The sequence below is a fragment of the Triturus cristatus genome, chromosome 5_1 (genome assembly GCF_964204655.1).
Source record: "Triturus cristatus chromosome 5_1, aTriCri1.1, whole genome shotgun sequence".
NCBI lineage: Eukaryota > Metazoa > Chordata > Amphibia > Caudata > Salamandridae > Triturus > Triturus cristatus.
The window spans coordinates 413,139,169-413,158,309 of NC_140587.1; the positions used below are offsets into that span (position 1 = coordinate 413,139,169).

Below are 19,141 nucleotides of genomic sequence, written 5' to 3' on the forward strand. Positions count from 1 at the left end.
GATCTGATGTGGAGATTGTAGGGGTGGGGGGGGGAACAAGGGGTCAAGAAATTCATGTATAGTGAGGTTTTAGTTTTGGAAGGCAGTTGCCAAGGTTATAAATTGTGATATGCACCTATATCAATAAAGCGGCCTTTTACACACAAAAATTGGTCTTGTGCGGGCTTGCCACCCTCCCTCCCAAGAAGCTGTACTGTTAATTACTTTATTCTGTGCATCAGATTTTGGAATATCTGTGTCAGTGGTTTTAAGCGTTTAGCTACGACTGATCGCTGTGGAAAGGTAGTCAAGTAACTGGATTTAGATATTTGCCATTCTAAGGTGACATCATGTAAATAAAGTAAGTTGAAATATACTAGCTCAGAAATATTTCAAGGTGGTGCAGGGGTTAGTAAGGTGCCAGGACTTGACAGTGTAATTCGTCCTTCATCAGAGGGAGAAGTCTTATATCATGCAGAGTTTTCTGATGTTTTCTCACGTGTACAATCGTACAGAAAACAAGGCATATCACAATACTCCTTCGTGTTGACCTAACGTGGTGGGTACATTTTGACGGCTCAAAAAATGTATGGGTTATTCCACCAAAGCGGAGGGGATGAGGCCTTTGTGAAAGCAGCAGGTAAATTGTTATGTTGGGACAGAAAATGACGTTTGAGTTCATATCTAGGGCAACGCCTGAAAGGGCGAGGGTGCAAGGGCCCATCGAGAACCCAATTACATCTCTTATTCACGCTGGTCTGACCACGCGCAGGCAGTTGTCCTATTTACGCAAAAGCGAAAGAAACATCAATAGCCCATCGCGCTCCAGCGTACAGAGGCAAAATCCCCTCCCTGGTGCGCCATTTTGAACGGCCCGGCGGTTTAGCTTCAACTACAGAAGAACACCGCGGAAAGCGGGAGGGGTGAGAGAAGTCGGCCACGCGCACTCAGCCCCGCTCGCGGCCGCCATGCTCGAGCACCGCCCTAGAGAGCCGACGGTTGTGTGCTGCGCGGCCACCAATCAGCGGTTGCCATAGCAGCCCTTACGTCATGCTCCCTGCAGCCCGGCTGGCGATTGGAGGAAACCCCGCGGCTGAGGGAGCCTGAGAGGGGGCGGAGGCAGAACTGGTGAGGGCGGCGCAGCCGAAAGCATAGAGAAGACGCGCAGACACCGCTCCCCAGCTATCCCGGACGGAGGGACGCCAAGAGCAGCCAGACCCCCGTCTCTTGTAGCAGCGCGGAAACAGGTATCATGGGGTGGTCAATTGGCAGCCGTGACACGTTTTATCGCTCTTTCTTCGGTCATAGTGCGCAGTGAGGCCACGGGCGCGTCAATCTCCCACTGTGTTCCGAGGAGCCAGCGCCCTGTATCTGTGATACGACCCGGAGGCCCTGTGTGAGGGGAGGCGAAATGCGTTGGGGTGGAGGGGTTTCCGTGTTAGCGGTGATGGAGCCGGTCCGGAGGTTACAAAATGTCCGTTATGTCCCAGGTGGTGACGTAGCCGAGGTTGAGCCTCGCGCGGCCCCGCTGCGGCGCGCTCTGATGTGCTGAGGCCGCCGGGCCCGGGTTGTCCTCTGTGACAGCGACAACTACACCCCGTGCCCTCCCCGAGGTTGAGGAACCGGGCGGCACGCACGCAAGAATGAAGGGGGCCGACCAAGCCCTGCGCCATGTTGGTTCGCATAAGAACGGCTCTTTGTGTCTGCAGGCTTCCCCGTACAGGGTGTGGCTGCGTGATCGGAGCCTCTCGGTGCCTGTCGTCGCCTTGTGTCAGGGGCCCACCGCCTCTCCATTTCGAGGACAATCCGCAGTTCGGCAGATGCTTGAGCCTCCTCCGCTGCAAGATGCTGCCGCCCCCGGATCCGCTGGTGGGGGCGGGGGTTGTTCTCTCTCTCTCGAAGCGTGCTTGTGGCACGTTATACACGCTGCTCCTCGCACGGATCCCGCAACCGGTATCCGAGAAACTAGTGGTGGGGGATGGCTTTCGTCCTGTCCTTGTCACTATTGTTATTGCAAGGGTTTCAATTAGTACACGCTTAGACACCTAACCCCACCATTCAGATCCAGTGTAGCCTGGACCACCCTGTAAGGCTGTCATGGTTCCGGGGGGGGGGGGGGGAGGTGCTCTGACACTACCTCTTTCGACCCGTGGTGGGTGTTTTTGTAATGCCAATATGGCAGGCTTGTTACTTTTTAACATTACGGGCCAAATACCATTGTGTCTTCCTATACCGACGCCCCAAACTGTGTCTGTTTGTTAGGGGGACACTGATGTGCGATGTCGACAAGCGCAGCCTTTTGCAAAAAATAATCGATTAGGTCAAATGTGTGCACGGTTGACTAGTGTCTGTCGTCTCGTCTGCACAAGCAAGCTTTTGTAAAATGTCACTTACCTTTTTGAATCCTTTCGCTCCAACCACCTATCCCGTCCTCTCAAAATGGTTTTCCTGGCACAGCTGGCGTGGACTCGCTCCACCATAAACCCAGTGTTTTCTTTGCCTGTAACCTTTACCCTATTTGTGTAATTGATTGCCCTAATGTACAATTACAGTAATCCACATGGCACCGTTAATTGTGTGAAAATGAGGTTTGTCCTTCACACCGTAGTGTTTTTTTTATTGCTTTTTTTTTTAACAAGGACTCTGATCTTCCTTTCAACCAAAGACTGCACAGGAATGTTCTTCGTTAGTATTCTTATGAAACCACGGCAATGTCACACATGTAATGCTTTCTGTTCCCTTAAGTCGCCCGATTTTTAATCTTAACTAATTTTTCTCACTTAGCTAGTGCAGTCATGGATAAAAACGAGCTGGTGCAGAAAGCCAAACTGGCAGAGCAGGCCGAGAGGTACGATGACATGGCACAGAACATGAAGAAGGTAACAGAGGAATGTGGTGAAAGTGGATTGTCCAATGAGGAGCGGAACCTTCTGTCTGTTGCTTACAAGAATGTGGTAGGAGCTCGTAGGTCATCGTGGAGGGTCGTTTCTAGTATCGAGCAGAAAACGGAAGGCAGTGAAAAAAAACAACAAATGGCCAAAGAATACCGGGAGAAAATAGAGACCGAGCTAAGAGAGATCTGCAATGATGTACTGGTAAGATGAATTGATTTTATTTTCTTTGCAGGTCGTGTTTGTTGCATTTCCCAAATGTTTTGTATGTGTTTTGTTTTCATTGCATGTTGTGCGAAAATGTTGCTTTTCTGGGTGTTGTGTAGTTAATGCTGCTGTCTTGGTTAAAAGTTGATGCCATAGGTCTTCAATCCATTTCATTATTGGGAAAGGAATATATAAACAGCTCATCTTTTGCAATACTCTGTTCTAGAGGCACTAGCAAATTTTCTGGCACTGTTATATGTCGGAAATAGTGTAGACATGCTTTATGAATTGTTAACAAGTTTTTGTAGCACTTTACTGTAGTGTACACTTTTACCATGTGGTATCAGTCGCCAATGCAGTAAACACCTTTGTAATGTGAACTATAGCAATGTGCCACTAAACGAAAACTGTATTTAAAATAAATACTCCCGATCGTCATTTTCCTTTAAATCGTGTTGGAATTCGATGTTTTACCATCTGGTTCAGAAAACCAGTCTCGCCTCTAAATGCAAACCATGCATTCATGAATGTTTTACCATTTCTTGTAGTTGACATTGCTGTTATGAGTAGCTACTCTCTATTGGTTGATATAGTTTTCAACTACGCATGTAATTGTTCCAAGTCTTTATAATCCTATGGTAGACTCCAGGTGCTGTTCATGTTCCACCCAATTTAAAACTCCCATGTACAAGCAAACTCTTGAAAGACTGTGACCACACTGCTGTGAGAGTATGCCTAACAACCTCTGGGTTCAGCCCGAGGCATACCACCAGTTTTCTCTAACATTCGATACGACCTTCTCGTCATTCTCATTGATGCGTGCAATCGGGACGATCCTGTTATCTTTGCCAGGCTCCATGGTTGTCCGGAGGGTATGGGGACAGCACTTGAATGGACACCCACCCCTCCTTCCACAGTATTGACAACTTTGAGTACTAGATCTGCTTCAGTTTAAATTCCACATGCCCGTGGGTGATACATACTTTTTAGAGGACTTTGTAAAGAAGCATATTAGCATTACTATGTTCCCTGATCATGCTTACTTTTGGATAATGGTCGGAGGCCTGGAGATAATTTGACTCAGACCTGCTATACATGTTAAAATTCTGTGTTATGCACAAAGCACCCTCTGTTTCTGGTCTTATTCAGAGGCTGGTGCACCACTGCTTTCCAGCTAGGAATCTGTTATTGTCTTACGCCTTTGGTCAAGAAACGTTCTATTAAGACACTTGACAATAGGGAAATATTATGGGATTCCAGACCATAAAACTTTCGGAAATCTTGAGTACATTGGAAGCTTGTCACCTTTATTTTAGAAAGCTCCCATAAAACATTCTGTGGGGCTTGTAACTCGTCAAAAATGCTGTCTATTGTGGTCTTTCTAGCACTAAAATGGCATAAGAGGCTCTGTGGTGCGTTGCTAAACTTTTTAGAAAATGTTCAAGTCTAAACATAACTGGGTTTCCATGCGTGATTTGATTTGAGAAGGACTGCTTTAAAATGGGTGTCAAGGAAGCTGGCTAGATTGCGTTAGTTGGAATGTACATATCATTGCAGCAGAATTTGAAGATCTGCTTCTGGGATCAGTGATGTAGGCCCTACTTCCTGATTTCTAGCAGGTAGGCAGGCGGAGTTATACAATGTAGATTTTGGAGGAAGTGAATATGAATGCTGTAAGCAAGTGAATAAAAAAAAAAAAAGTGGAACACATGCATTGAATTTGAAAGTTTTTCTGCAATGAAGTGATGGCGTTTAGTGAAAGATGAGCAGTGGGTGATGTGGATGGGTAGCTGCCGCTGCTCCGTCAGTCATCTTGGATCAACACAGGAAAGACATGTTTTTGTGTGTTGCTTTAGAAAATGCTCAGACCCCAGGTTCTCATTGGTGCGGTTAGTGGATCTCGTCTGCATATTGGTGTTCTTGTGGTAGGCCAGAGTCCGTGTTTGTCATAGGGGTTTGTTAACTTGAACGGTTCCAACTCCGCCATCTTTTGAACAGACCGGAAGAAAAGCTGGGATTGTAAATGCATGTGCCCCACACATTTGACTCGCGTTAGTTCTTCATTACTACCCGAGGCCCGGTAAGTCAAACCGTTTAAACATGTCTATGGTTTGACTCTACCTTGTTTTAGCCCCCTATCGACTTGCACATCTCAGCGTGAATTTGTGTTGTACTACTGTATGTAGCAGTGATGCTCCAGGTTTTGAAATGTGTACGTTTGGATGCTTGTGAGAATTTGAACGGAGTGATCAAACTAGACTTTGACGATTACGCAGTGTAGTACACTTTCTGTCTCGCATGAGCTCGACATGCTGTTATAAAATACTTCATAAAGTTTTCTCCTTCCTCGCCAATTGGCAAAGCAGGAGCCCGGCGTTGGCTGCCAGCTGTTTAGCGTTGGCAGTTTTTTTATTGAAAAAAATGTTTGTAAACTTATTTGCCAAAATATCAATAATAAATGCCCATACACACTCAGACTGCAGTCTTTGTTTTCGCAATGGTGTACAGAAACATTACAAGTTGGCCATCTGACCGTGCACTCGTTTCTTCCCCGGCAGTCTACTTTGAATGGTCCACTGCCAGCCATTTTGGAATTGGTTTCATGCTCTGAGAAATTAATGACACTTGCACTGCAGTCCATGGTAGAGACCCGGAAAGCAGTGGGGCCATCAGAAGGAAGGGGGGGGGGGTGGTAACTTCCTCTTATAAGCACGTCGGTTAATTTCTCCATGATTCCTGGGTAGGATTGCTCTTTGGCATCAGGCACTCCTTAGTTCACACCGTCACTCGTATGGGGAGCTTATTGGCTCATACAGACTGACCCATTTGTCCAGGATGTATGGTGGGTGGAAGCAAAACGTGAATGACACGGCAGTAGACCAATGTGTGAAGATGACTGTATAAACCCCCTCTACGTATTTTGAATATGTTTTTATCAAACTGTAATGGAAGGCTAACTTTACACCTAGAAATAGGTCAACGGCGGTGCCTGTAGTATCAGCCGTCTTCCTTTGGCAGTGTTTGGCTACCAAAAGTACTGTCCCGTCTCTTTAAGTAGTATTGAAGTATTTTCCTCCACCTGGCTTCACTTATGCTTTTGCTAATTTTTTTGCCAGTTATGCCTTTTTTTTTTGTACACTTCCCTACTATCTTATTCTTCTTAATTCTCAAGTTTGTGCCAAAATATGCATAAAGTTATAAAAGCTAACATATGCACACATTTCATCCCAGTCAATTTAAAACAAGTTATTTTAAGCTGATCACAGCCGTTTCCTATTCCTAATAAGATGAATTTTCCTACATATAATGGTATTGGAGCTAATACATAGCTTGCAGTTCATCCTGAAAACGTTGCATAGGCCTGCCCTACGTTGGACAACGCTATTGTGAATTTTTCGGATGCTAGATTAAATTTGGCCGCTGACACTTGAATGCCCCATTAAAGTTAAAGAATGCGTAACTTGTGCGGATACATTCTTGATTCTCTAGCATCGTATATATGCTACAGGCCTCATTTCTGTGATTTTGGGAATCAGAGGGAAAGGAATGATGCAAGACTGTATCAGATGCAAGTGTCCCTTTGTTTTCTTATTTGGGTATCCGAGATGCAGGCGTCTGACCTTCCTTTACAAACAGTTTGTGGGCGTGAAAGCACGAACTGGCTCTACAGATGGAGCTCTCATAGACATGGGTAACTAGGTAGATATTGGAGAATTTGAAACATTTCTCTGGCAGGATATTTTGCAGGTTTAACCGCGGTGGGATTGGTTGGGTGTAGTCCTCGAAGATGCGCCGCAATGGAAAACGAATCCCTGTGGCGTACTGGGGGACTCGCCACAACGTGTGCACCCAGTGCATTTCAAGCGTAGACATTTGAAGCCCTGCCCCCTTTGTGGGTTCCCGTCCTCCCCCCTCCCCCCCCCCCCCCCCCCTTCCGAATCAGGCTGATGTCCGATTTTGGCACCTTTGGAGCGTCGTTTGTTAAAGCTGGAGTTTTAGTTGATGTTTTGTGGCATGCTAAGGCCTACATGTTTTCGAATTTGCCTTCTCTCGGTAATGTATTGGCCCTTGGCAGATCTCCCTGTACCCCTATCCCGAGTGGTACTTTGATTTTGTGAAGTTGTATTTGAAGGGCGCCGCCTGGCTTTTCCCCGGTAAACTAGATGTGCCAGACGCCAAGGAGAATTCATTATGAAATACGGTCGCTACCCACCCTTTCCTGCAGCGTTTTTGGGATGTGACTTGACTTGCATGGATTGAGCCTGGCCTGTCGTTTATGGCTCATCCCTCTTTACGCTCGCAGCTGTCTACGTGCATAAGTTGGAGCACTAGGGAAATACATTACTCCCTGCCTCTGGGGACTGTTCTACCGCACCTGGTTGCACGCCGGAGGGCTCTTAAACGAGTGGAGGTGCCGTCTACTGAGAGGGCTTTCAGCCATCATTTTCTATTTGTTTAGTATTTTGGCAATTTGGCAAGCATATACTCATTGGTCCTAGTGCTCTGCTGCAGCCGCACGTCTCATGGTCTACTCCTTGGAATCACTTGCTTGTTTGTTTTTGCCGGCTGTCCAGACAGCTAGCGAAGGAAATGGAGTGAATTCATTGGGTTTGGATGTAGTGTCGGTCGTCATACCTCCCGAAAGACGTTCTAGTCGGCAGTGCGCACCAGTTTGATGTTTTTTTTCGCCAACGTCCTCAAGATAGCTCATCAGGGGCCAAATATCTTTCTAAAAAGGACTTTAGTCTAGTAATAACTATTGCTTATAAAATGGGGAAAAGAAGGGTGGCCGTTTCGGGGGTACTTGGGCTGCCTTACTCGATGGAATCCATGCTGATAAACGCTGCTACTCCGCATTTAAAATGTAAAAGGAACTGGCTGCCCTCGAAGCGTCCTAGTAACCTGTGCACTAATGGTAACAGACAACTAGACATAACTTATGAGGTGTTACCTGCTTTGAAGTACTAACTGTTAATAAAATTGAGCATCTCGTGATTTACTTTGTCAAACATTGGTGGTGGCAGTTTGGATTGTTGGCTTGGATGACTTTGCTGCCGTACCCCATTTTCAGAGCCTCTGATTGGCGACAGAGGCTTCTATTGGAAACTTATCAGTTTCAAGTCCGAGGTGTTCTAGATCTGATCAGTGTTCCTGTAGGACAAGGCTTTCACCATCACTACATTGCAGTTGACCATAAACCACTCAAGTGAATCATTCCTTGCTAGTGTACACTTCAGTACCTTGGTAATTGATGTCCATAAGATTCAAGTTTTCTAAATACCTGTTCGGCTGGAGAATCTGTTGACCCAAATTGGGCGCAACAACCTGCTGCTGTGGCCTTCTGGGGAGATGAATGAGCAGTGCTCTGACACGCAAGGGACGCAGAGGGCTCACTACCTAAGGCATGTACCGTCTAATAAGTTTCCCTTCCCAAACTACCTTATGCCACCTACTCAAGCTACATATATTGCAGGATCCCCAGCTTGTGGTACCCCAAAAACATATACACCACAGTACTCCGTACCCTCACTGAGTAAACATGAAACCTTTCTCTAGTATCTTGGATGATATTTATCAGGATAACCGTGGTGGTGTTGTGTGTAGTCCTGTACCATGTAAATACTCTTCATTTGAACTTGAACACTAGTCCTTAAGGTGTACTCTCACATCTTGGGTTTCTGAATGGATAGTGAATTTAAGGCTCTCATAATTTACTTTCAGTCAAACGTGTTTCCAGGAGAGCTTACAATTGTGCAGCTTGTTGTGTCCCTCTTTAACCAAGTTCCATTCCCTTTAGTTTGGTCCTGAGGCCTCAATACACTTGGTGTCATCCAGTTATCGATTCTGGCACTGGTTCTTGAGGCCTTGCGTACTACCGCTATGGTTAGAATTTTGTCGAGTTACTCGTGAATGGCACTATTTGTTAATGTTATCAAGGCGTCATCAGTTGGCATCTTGTGCCATGGATTGGCGGTATTTCAATTGTCACTCTAACACCTACTCTAAAAATATATCTCTGCCGCAGCCTCATTTAGTATCCCTGTGACCCAACATTTTCCAGTGCAACCTCATTGACTCTTAGATCCGGAGTGTTGAAGGGCATGATCCTGAATAACCATAGTTTTGTCAATGGTGTACCAGTTTGCTTTTAACTTAATATTGCTGTCTAGAATAGGAGTTGAGGTGTCGTTAAATGGTAAGCTGATTTAGTGTTGCTTGAATAGTTCACATTTTAAATGCGTAGACAACACGAACCAATGGTGCAGTGGTATATACTTACTTCTGCAAGAGCTTGCTTTCAGAGTGAGAGCAACAAATTAACATTGGATTGATACCTTCCTGCTTATCGTTTACTAAACGTGCCAGTGTTAGTGACTGAAACGTTCCATTCAAAGTTGCATTAGCCAAGACCATTCAATGGTGTCTAAGATTTCATTTTCCTCCCGTGATTTGCATTAATTGGTTTGTTTATTGCAGACTCATCACAAATGTTTTGGGAGCATTCTTGTTTATATCATGGTGAAATAACGTTTGTGTGAAATTCTAGTTGCCCCTACTGAAAGTTGATTCCTGTTTAAAAATACATTTTTGTCTTTTAAGACTACCACAACGATAGTTATAACAAAGTTTTAAATCTCTGAATGCCATATATGGCCATATCTTACTTTTATTTTGCTGGTGGGATGCTTTTTGCACCCACTGACCTTTTTCCGTCAGGGTGAAAGTGTGGTCCTCTGGCTCAGAGCTTGTTGAAAAGAAAACCAAGTGGTCGGAAGTAGCGCTCTCATTGGAAGTCAGAAGTCCAACTTGCTTGCCTCTGAACTTTCTCACAAAGTACGTCCTGTAAGACCTACATTGATGGAGACCTCGATCAAAACATGATTAGGACGCTATTTCTGTTTTGTACCTTAATGAACTTGGTTTCTGTCTTTGAGAACGGTAAATTGTCCTATTAGGTATATAAGCAAATGCCTTGTTGGTATGATGTAAGGGTGTTGGACGTTTTCAAGAAAATTATGGCAACCCTTTTTGTTTGTTAATCCGATCTTCTATTAACTGTTAAACGTGAGTGGCTGTGTTCCTTTTTTTGATTATTGGATGTTTTAAAAAAATAGCTATGGGAGAACATTAAGTGTGATTTATGATGATCACCGTTTTTTAATTTTAGGGTCTTTTGGACAACCACTTGGTTCCTAAAGCTACACAATCGGAAAGCAAGGTTTTCTATTTGAAGATGAAAGGAGATTATTATCGTTACTTAGCTGAAGTAGCTGGTGACGATAAGGAAGGTATGTACATTTTACCATTTTATTTTTCTGTGGAAAACGTTGGCTATCACCAGTTCTGGAATATAGATTGGATTTACTGCTTGGAGGATCCCCATTGGAACAAGCAAACTGCATATTTGCCTTACGATTGTAACACTAAAAGTGAGAACTTGGTTGTGAATCTGATGGTCTGCACTGTGATCACTTTCCCTGAACAATGACCCCACTAATCATGACTTGGCAGAACATGTTAAACTTCAACTCACTGGTTCCTTACTGCTAGGAGTGAGTATCATAAGTCGGGTGATGCCATTTTGCACTACTACTCTGACTAACCGCTTTCTTGATCATTAGAGAACCAAGTTCAGTGTCCTTTTAATTAAAAACCTATCACAAAATTGAGTATGGTGGCATCGAGAGTGATATTGCAGGGGTCTCTAACCATTTGTCTGTCTTTTCTAAGAAAAAAAAAATCAAAATACCTTACTGCTGTTATCTTGGGCTTAAGTTTTTTTCTGCTAAGAAACCCCTCCTTTTATGAAAGGGTAAACCTCACACACTTGATGGTGTCATGCGTCCTCATCAGTATCCTGTTCCCAAACCTGGTAGGTAAATGCCACCAAGGCGGACTCTACCCCCTCCTAGATTTACAGGGCGGAGGGAGTTCTTGGATAAGATTAACTGGATACATAAGGGATCCAGATCTTATTACAAATAACTTTGTGTTGACAAGTTATTTACCTTTTATTCAGTGGTACACTAGGTATATCTGAAAAGTGAACGGTTATAATGAGGACAATGTCTCAAACCTGTTTCTTAACTGCCAACATGTTTCTGCCCGTTAGTAGGCAAATCGGTCTGGGGCCGCCGTCAGGGCTGGAGAATCCACATCTAGAGTGAATGACTTGACCGTATCCAACTCTAGGATTTTTTTTCTTTCATCTACGAGTAGTGAAAGTGGTAAACTACCTTTTAACCCAAGTGACTCCGTTCTGGCTCTAGTGTTCAATGAACTCCCTAGACTTTAGGGGATACCGGCTAGCTAGTCTCAATGGGGTGGTGTCCTTTGTAGTCACACTTTCCTCAAGTTACACCACGTACCAGTGGTCCGGAGCAGGACATGCATAGGTAACCACAAGTGGTGTTCCTTTTTGAGGAAAGTGCGACTACAAAGGACTCCACTCCCTTCAAGACCAGTTGGGATTGAGCGATTGTCCTCATTAGAGCCGTTCACATTTGTTTAGGTCGAGCCTAGGCAGCAGACATGCGCTGCTCTGCTAGGCATGGAGTATTACATCTTTAAGGTTTTGGCCAAATCCATCACTTGTAATTGGTTTTATTGTAGTGCCTCTCGTAAAATATTGCTTTTGAATGGTCCCTTTGTTTTTGTCCTGCCTTTTGGTTGCTTGTTTCCGCCCTGGCGTCTGACCCAGTTACATGGATCTGTTCACTTTTTAACCACTTATGGCGCACAACTTTGTTCTGCCTCCGCTCACGCGTTGTCCCTTCACTACTACCTGCCCGTAGCTGCCTTTTCATGCTTGTTTTTTTTCCCACCCCTGCTCTCTCACCAGCCCTACAGCACTTCCCGCTCGTTGCTGACTCAATTCCCAGAATTCCTCCGCAGTGGCGAGGGCCAGGGATACATAATGCTCCAAACTGACCCTGAGCACATAACCCGTAGTCTGGTCTGTCTTGTTCTCTGCTGACTCAGAGCTGCAACACACGTGCTTTTCACCCAACCAATTTCAGGGGCTTTAACTGTAGTTCAATACCACAATGGCAGCTCTGACCCGTCCCAGTTAGCTTTCCCGATGCTGTGTACATCCCCATGCCATCGCTTCACCCATCACCCACCCCCTGTGTCCGTTCCTCCTCCCCTCCCCAGTCATGGCTTGTTTTGCCACATTCATAAGGTTTGATTCTTTTAAGTATTATGTGCAACAGTTTTATTTCCGGGCCACATTCAACTTTGCGTGAAATTGCACAGAAATATAAATCTAATTGTGTTTACCTGGCTCTTTTCAGTCAATGCTGTTGTATCTGGTAATACAGTATCTTGAAAGGCTGCAGGGCATTGTGGGTGAGGTGGGGAGGGTTCAAAGTGTCCTGTTATCGTCTGGAGCCCCACCCTTACTCAACCCTGCTTTCAGTGATGGCCTGGGCCCTCATGTGGAGAGGTTTGTCTGCTGCGCAGCTCTCAGACGCCATTCCTCAAAGTTAAAAAGTGTGAATCGCAGCACCAATTCCAAATTTCAAAGTGATTGACTCCATCCATTGTTAATTATTATTGAGTCTCTTTATCCTTCATTTATGGTAAAAGCAGCCAACGCTTTTCGTCCAGCTTCAGTGGACTTCATCAGGGCTTAATATCAAAATGTCTTCTCCTATGGTAGTGGGGAATCAAGACAACCCTGTGTTCGGTGTCTCTCACGGTTGTACTGCTCCCTCCTATATCCAGGGTGAGTTCCCTGTTGCTCAGCTCCTGTGCCGCACAGCATATTGCTTCAGAAAGCCAAAATCCACGTGTATACCCATATAGTGCCATTCGTTAAAGTGCTGGTGGCTTCTATGGTGACCCCTTCCCGCGGGACCGCTCATGGCTTGCTCCTAGACTGCACCGCAGGACAGGCAGCTGTCTTTTCAGCATCGCATTGCTACAGGTACTTCAGCTGCCTCTGCACAGGTTTGTTTTTTCCGGAGCTGCTTTACTGTCTTTCACCAGCCCTCTCTTTATGGTGAAGCAGGAACCTGTTTGTATTCTCCAGAACTTTGAGACTCACTGCTATAATTGAAGCCTCTAGAGCACACAAGCAGTGCTGGGTGTTAGTTTTGAGCATGCAGCGAGGTATGAGCGTACAAAGTCCCTGCGTATTCGGTGGCAAGTTACTGTTCTTGGCTGCAGGTCTGTTGGTTTTTGCGAGTAGAGATGTCCAAGTGTTTGTGTGTATGTGTGTATATATACACTTGCATTTTTTTTTTTTCTTTCAGGGTCCTTCATTCCGGTGTATGTGCTGCATGGCTAAACACTTTAAAGGTCCCAAAGGCGAGACCTATTGGCTATGCCAATGCTGGTTTTAGTTTTACTTGTGTACCACTGAATAAAGGTAATCAAATTGCAACACCAAGATATTTTTAATAATAAGATCTGGGTCCCGTCTTTATACAGTTAGTCTTATCCAAGAACTCCCTCCTACCCTTTAAGTCTCCGATGAGGTAGTCTGCCTTGGTGGTATTTAACTACCAGGTAGGGAGAGGATACCGATTAAGCATGACCCTATTGTGCCTGAGGTTTCCTCTTCCATAAATGATGATTTTCTTTGCAAAGTACAGCTTAAGTCCAAGAAAAGGACAGTACGAACTCTGAGTTTCTCTTCTGTTTCTTACAAAAAGTTGGTAACTGGTTAGAGATCTGTGATATCACACTCTCACTGATGCCACCGTACTCACTTTTGTGGTAGGTCCTCAGTTTTTAGGAGGGACATACAGTGGCTTACCCTGCTCCTGTCTTTGTGTGCGTGATTTTAGTTTAAAATGTAGGGATCTTTGGACCTAAAACCATACCAACTTTAATTCTGGTACCTTTAACTCTGGTCAGATAACCTCTTTTTGGCTTGTAACAATGAAACTTGACACGGTCATGCACTTTAGGCATATTCAGCTAGCAGCGTGAATTTGTCTTAAGGCTATCTTGTTGGCACCAAAGAAGCCGTAAAGCCAGCCAATACTTAACTTGCACTTTTTTTTTATTTCTCTTTTTAAAATTTCTTTTAAAAGAACCTAATTGCTTAAAATAGTTACGTAACGCTAATCTAAAGAAAATGCCATTATGTTAAGGGAGCCAGGACCCTCTCTCAGTACTGGCAGTTAACACTGCAGTTATTTTTCTGTAGATCTGGTAGACTGTTCTCTCTGGCAGCAATGCCTGATACTTTATTTACATTAGTCAAAGTTTATTCTAATGGTTGTGTGTATGGTTTATTAACTTTTCTTCTTCTTTTTTTTTTGTGTGGAATGTTTCAATTTCCTCAAACCATGTTTCCCTACTGCTTTTTCCTCCAACTGTTCAGGATTTTGAGTTGTCTACATTGTGCAGTCCTGTTATGTTAGCAGGTTTTGTAGAGCGCCCAGCTGCCTCAGCAAAGAGGCGTATCCTCGCTAAGGCAGAAACATGGAGGCTGATGACAGGGGAGAGAGAGAGAACACCAAAACAAAGGGGGGAGGGGGGGAGAAATGAGTTTTAAAAGCCTTACGGAAAGCCAGATAGTTATTCATGGCACGGATGGATAGTGGCAGTGTTCCAAAGCTTGTCAGCCAATAAGCAAAAGGAGCGCCCGCCCGACCACTCCTCATGTGAGGCACAGTCACCAGGTGTTGTCCCATCGAACAAAGTTGGGGTGAGTGGGAATAGATGTGAGCAGGTTTGACAAAATGCCAGCAGAGGAGGATTTAAGAATTTTAAACGCCGTACAAAGGGCCTTGAATTCCATTTGATTGGCAGCAGGCAGCCAATGTAGCCGACAAATCGCACTGGAGATGGGACAGGTTCTAGGGAGGCCCAGAAGAGTCCTGGCCGCAGCGTTTTGGCCTCTGAAGTCTCAGGACTTAAGTCTTGTTGACCCCTAAATAGAGTACATTAGCATAGTTCAGTCTTGACAGGATGGACGCCCGAATCATCTGCCTGATGGACTGGTCAAAGAACCCCAGCAGCGGTTTGAGCCCCCGCAATATGACAGCAAGTCCCTGCAACTTTCTTAATTTGAGACTGAAAGCAGAGGCTGAGTCCCCCCAGACACCTAGATATTTCACCACCTGCTTAGGGGTGGGTGCCACCAACGTTCTTCTCTCCCCCCCCCCCCCCCCCCCTCTCATAGCACTGGGTCTCTCTATCCACGGAACCTCCGACTTACTGGAATTCAGTTGGAGACAGTTGGCAGTCATCCACTCGGCAACAGCCGTAAGATAGTCCTGAAACTTAGAGGCCTCCCCCATGGTGTCGTCTGAGAGCATGGCTACCAACTGTGTATCAGCATATGATGCAGTTGTGAACCCTCTGCTCCTTGCCAGAACTGCCAAAGGTTGGACATGGAGGTTAAAAAGCTTGGGGCTCAAGGCAGAGCCCTGAGGTACCCCTTGTTTGTTGGAGTGGGTCGTGGAGGCGAATGGAGTAGCCACCACCAGTAAGGTCCTATTAGAAAGAAGGCCAACCAATCCAGGGCAGAGTCCACAATACCTGCCTCTTCAAACCTAAGCAGCAGGATCTGATGAGAGACCATATCCAATGCGGCACTGAGGTCTAAAAGAATCCGAGCTGACGTACGACCCTCATCTAGAGCAAGCCTAAGATGCTCGATGACAGCTAAGAGCAGACTCCGTGCTATGACCTGGGCGGAAACCTTTCTTTGATGTTCAAGCAATGATTCTCCACTAAGCATCTAGTGAGAATAGAATTGATGTGGGTCTCAGTGATTTGAGAGATCCACGGCAACAGCGAGATGGGGCGAAAAGTTTCCAGTTAGGCTGCGTCCAGGGAAGGTTTCTTAAGCAGAGGAACCACCCTGGCTTGCTTCCAAGTACTGGGAACAACTGCTCTGGACAAGGATAGGTTGATCACCTGGCTCAGAGATGACGAGGGCACAGGTAGCGATTTCATGAATTGCTTGGGCTTGAAGGAGTATAGCTCCTCTAGAGACCAGCGGGATGGCAGCCTGTGTGTGTGTGTGTGTGTATAGTGGTCCAGGCACATGGTCAGGACTCATGGCAGCATGAGGAAAGGTCTTGTAAGTATTCTCCACGTTGTTGATAAAGAAGGTGGCGAGAGCATCGCACTGATCTGATATAGGAGGCACTGCAGGAACCCCTGGCTGTTTCTGATCTTTCAATATAGAAAAGATGGTTTTAGAGGGGTTACGGCTGCTCCTGATCTCGCCGGCAAAGTACGCCACCCGCTCTGTATGAATGGCCCTGTGGTAATTTTTGATAGCCGCCTGATAACACTGCTTCTGCATCAGGTCCTACTCCTGTCAATCAGTTCCAGCTTTTTGCAGGTTTTACGCAAAGTGGCGAGGTTGTCATTGTACCACGGATTGGATTTAGAGTTACAAAGTACATCAATAGGACTGCAAATCCAGTCAGTGCTTTATCAGCGGCATCGGGCTTGGTTGGCATACTAAAGGCACACTAGTCACACTTTCTCCAGCATTGGACCGTTCACAGATGCATATGCTTGAATTATTCCACAGCATTAAGCTGGGAACTCTGTAGTCGTTACCAGAGCAGTATGCAAGTTTAGTAAGTGACATTGAAAAACTGAAAACAGCTGTAGACTAAAATAGCCCATCCACCTTATTGTAGCCCATCCACCTCACTTTATGACCCAAAGTCCTCCTTGTGTGACTGTTCTCGCTAAATCATACTGTTTAGTGGACTGAACAAATCTGGAATAAGGCTAAAGGAGCAATCTCTTTGAGATGTTCCTGTTAACTTTTTGGGATTTCTGAATCCCTACGGTGTATGAATTGGAAAGGACTTTGTTAATTGTATCTGACTGCTTCCCTCAGGTCAAAATCACTACTGCAGTCAGCTGAAGGGAGGTTTACATGCTTCTGCGGCATTGATCTCGCTCTGTCGTGATCCATTTTATCTGCACCTACCATATATATGCCTTGGGTGGCATTGCTCCATTACTCCACTTTTCAGTCCCAATGATTGGCAACATGCTTCTATTGCTGTATTGCAGACGATCCTCTAAAATTAAAGATCTGATCCGAGTTCTGGGCAGGACAGGGCTTTTCCCCAGCCCTTCATTGTAGTTGACCAGAGACCACTCCTAGATTCTTCTCGGCTGTTGTACATTTCAGTATCTTGGTAATTCACATCCCAGAAGATTCATGCTCTCTGATTACATGTTCCATTGGAGAATCTGTTGACCCAAGTGGTCACAACTACCTGACTTTAATGGTCTGGTTAGGGAGATGAATGAGCAGTGCTCTGATGCGCAGAGGACTTGGAGGGATCACTACCTAAGACAAGGCATATGCTGTCTAAGTCACCCCCCAAACTCCCTCCTGTCTTCAGTCTTGGACTGCATACATTGCAGGATCCCCAGCTTGGGGTACCCCAAACTCATAGGTACAACATGGTACTCCGTCCCCTCACTGAGTGAACTTGAAACATTTCTGTACTTTCTTGGGCGATATTTAGCAGGATATAACCATGTTGGAGTTGTGTAGTCCTGTACCATGCAAATACTCTCCAATTCAACACTAGTCCTTTTCATGTACTCTGAGACTCACTTATAGGTGCAGCCAGTGCATTTCAAGTTTAGACCATTAAAACAGGTGTTTGCTCTGTTTCAGCCACCCCATAATCCGGCAATTAACACCTTTAGAAAGTTGAAGGTGAGCTGTAGTTTAGCTGTCAAACTGAACAATTCAGTGGACTAAAGTTTGTGTTGACCGTGCCACTTTCTTTCATGTGAGGTTTTTAATTTATTTTTTATTTTTTTCTATGGCCCTTTCCTCACCCCTTTATCCCCTGCTCCCACAATTGTTTGTCATGGCTTGGAAGGGCTGCTGTCTGATCAAGAGCCCTAGTATTTTGTGGTTGTTAAATTGTTTCCCAGATAGGGGTTGTGATGCTGCCATGAAGCAGGCCTTTTGTGTCTGTTTAAAAACCTGTAGCTTAAAACATTGTTTGATGTATTTACTCTTGATCGGATTGCTAAATTACGGTTTATTAAAAGCACATGTTGTATGGGTGCTTTAGTCTTGTTTCAGCACAGTGCTTTTAAATAATTGAACTTGCACATCCATTCCCTTGTTTCCCCTTGATGATGTGGATTTAACTTCATTTACAGACATCCCTCTTTGAGAGTATAGCTTAACACTGCTGATGTAGTCTCTTGCACATAGCGACCCTACTCGAATCTTCCATGTTCTTGATGTGCAATATCAGGGCTTCTGCAATGATGCAGACGTGGAGTGCAAAATTATGGAAGGGCAGGAAAACGCTGCAGAATAATCTGCAGCCTCATTCTTTTTGCTCTGCCAGATTTTGTTGCCTTGGAGTTACACCAGCTGAGTGCCTATTGGTCCTACAAGTGGTGGTCTCATCACAACTCAAGCTCCTGTGACTAGCACAGTGGTTCTGTAAACTGTATAATCTGCAAACGTTGATTTGGTGGCTCGGCTTTCGGGACTGGTTGTCCAGCATCCTCTTGCTAGGAATTGTACTTTACTAAACGTGCGCGTCTAAAAGGGTATGGATTCCATGAAAACCACCCCTCTACATTGTTGTGATTTACAATCCTAATACTCGTCAAACTTAAGGTTGCTTCTCCTGCTTCTAGAGCAGGGGTGTGAAATTTCTATAGCCCGGCGCCCAAGACGTATTGTTTGGGGTCAAGGAGAGGAAGTTTTCGTGTTTTATTTTGTCCTTGGGACAAGAGGGCCCAACCCCCTGCAGCACAAATCCTTTGACTGCCCTCATGGATAAGGGAAGGGCATTGTCCACACCCCTATAGTCTTATGAGCAGAGATGGTTGTTTACTTACCCCTGCCTACCTTTGCTGAACTGGAGGGCCCTTTTCAGAAATGAACATGTGCACTGGATAAAATCCTCATGTGCAGCTAGAAAGGATTCTACCAGGAAATCATTGAAATCCAAATTTACAAGGTTTTGCCAATGGGTTTTAGGACAGGCAGTCAACCCACTAAACACTTCTTGGTAAGATCTTTTTTTTTTTTTTCTTTTCTCTACGGGAATAGATTCCTTTAAGTATTGCTTATCGGCTGT

The 19,141-nt window shown here is 45.1% G+C and overlaps 1 protein-coding gene across 1 annotated transcript in view; it reads left to right on the top strand.

Annotated features, from left to right (window-relative positions):
• The first annotated feature begins 788 nt into the window (after nt 1–788).
• Nucleotides 789–19,141, top strand: part of YWHAZ (tyrosine 3-monooxygenase/tryptophan 5-monooxygenase activation protein zeta) — a 50,359-nt gene continuing 32,006 nt past the window's right edge. Inside the window, exons 1-3 of the mRNA XM_085605163.1 lie at nt 789–1,226; nt 2,764–3,074; nt 10,246–10,366. Coding sequence (XP_085461289.1) covers nt 2,775–3,074; nt 10,246–10,366 — 421 coding nt within the window. The 5' untranslated portion in view covers nt 789–1,226; nt 2,764–2,774. The remainder of the gene's footprint in view (nt 1,227–2,763; nt 3,075–10,245; nt 10,367–19,141) is intronic.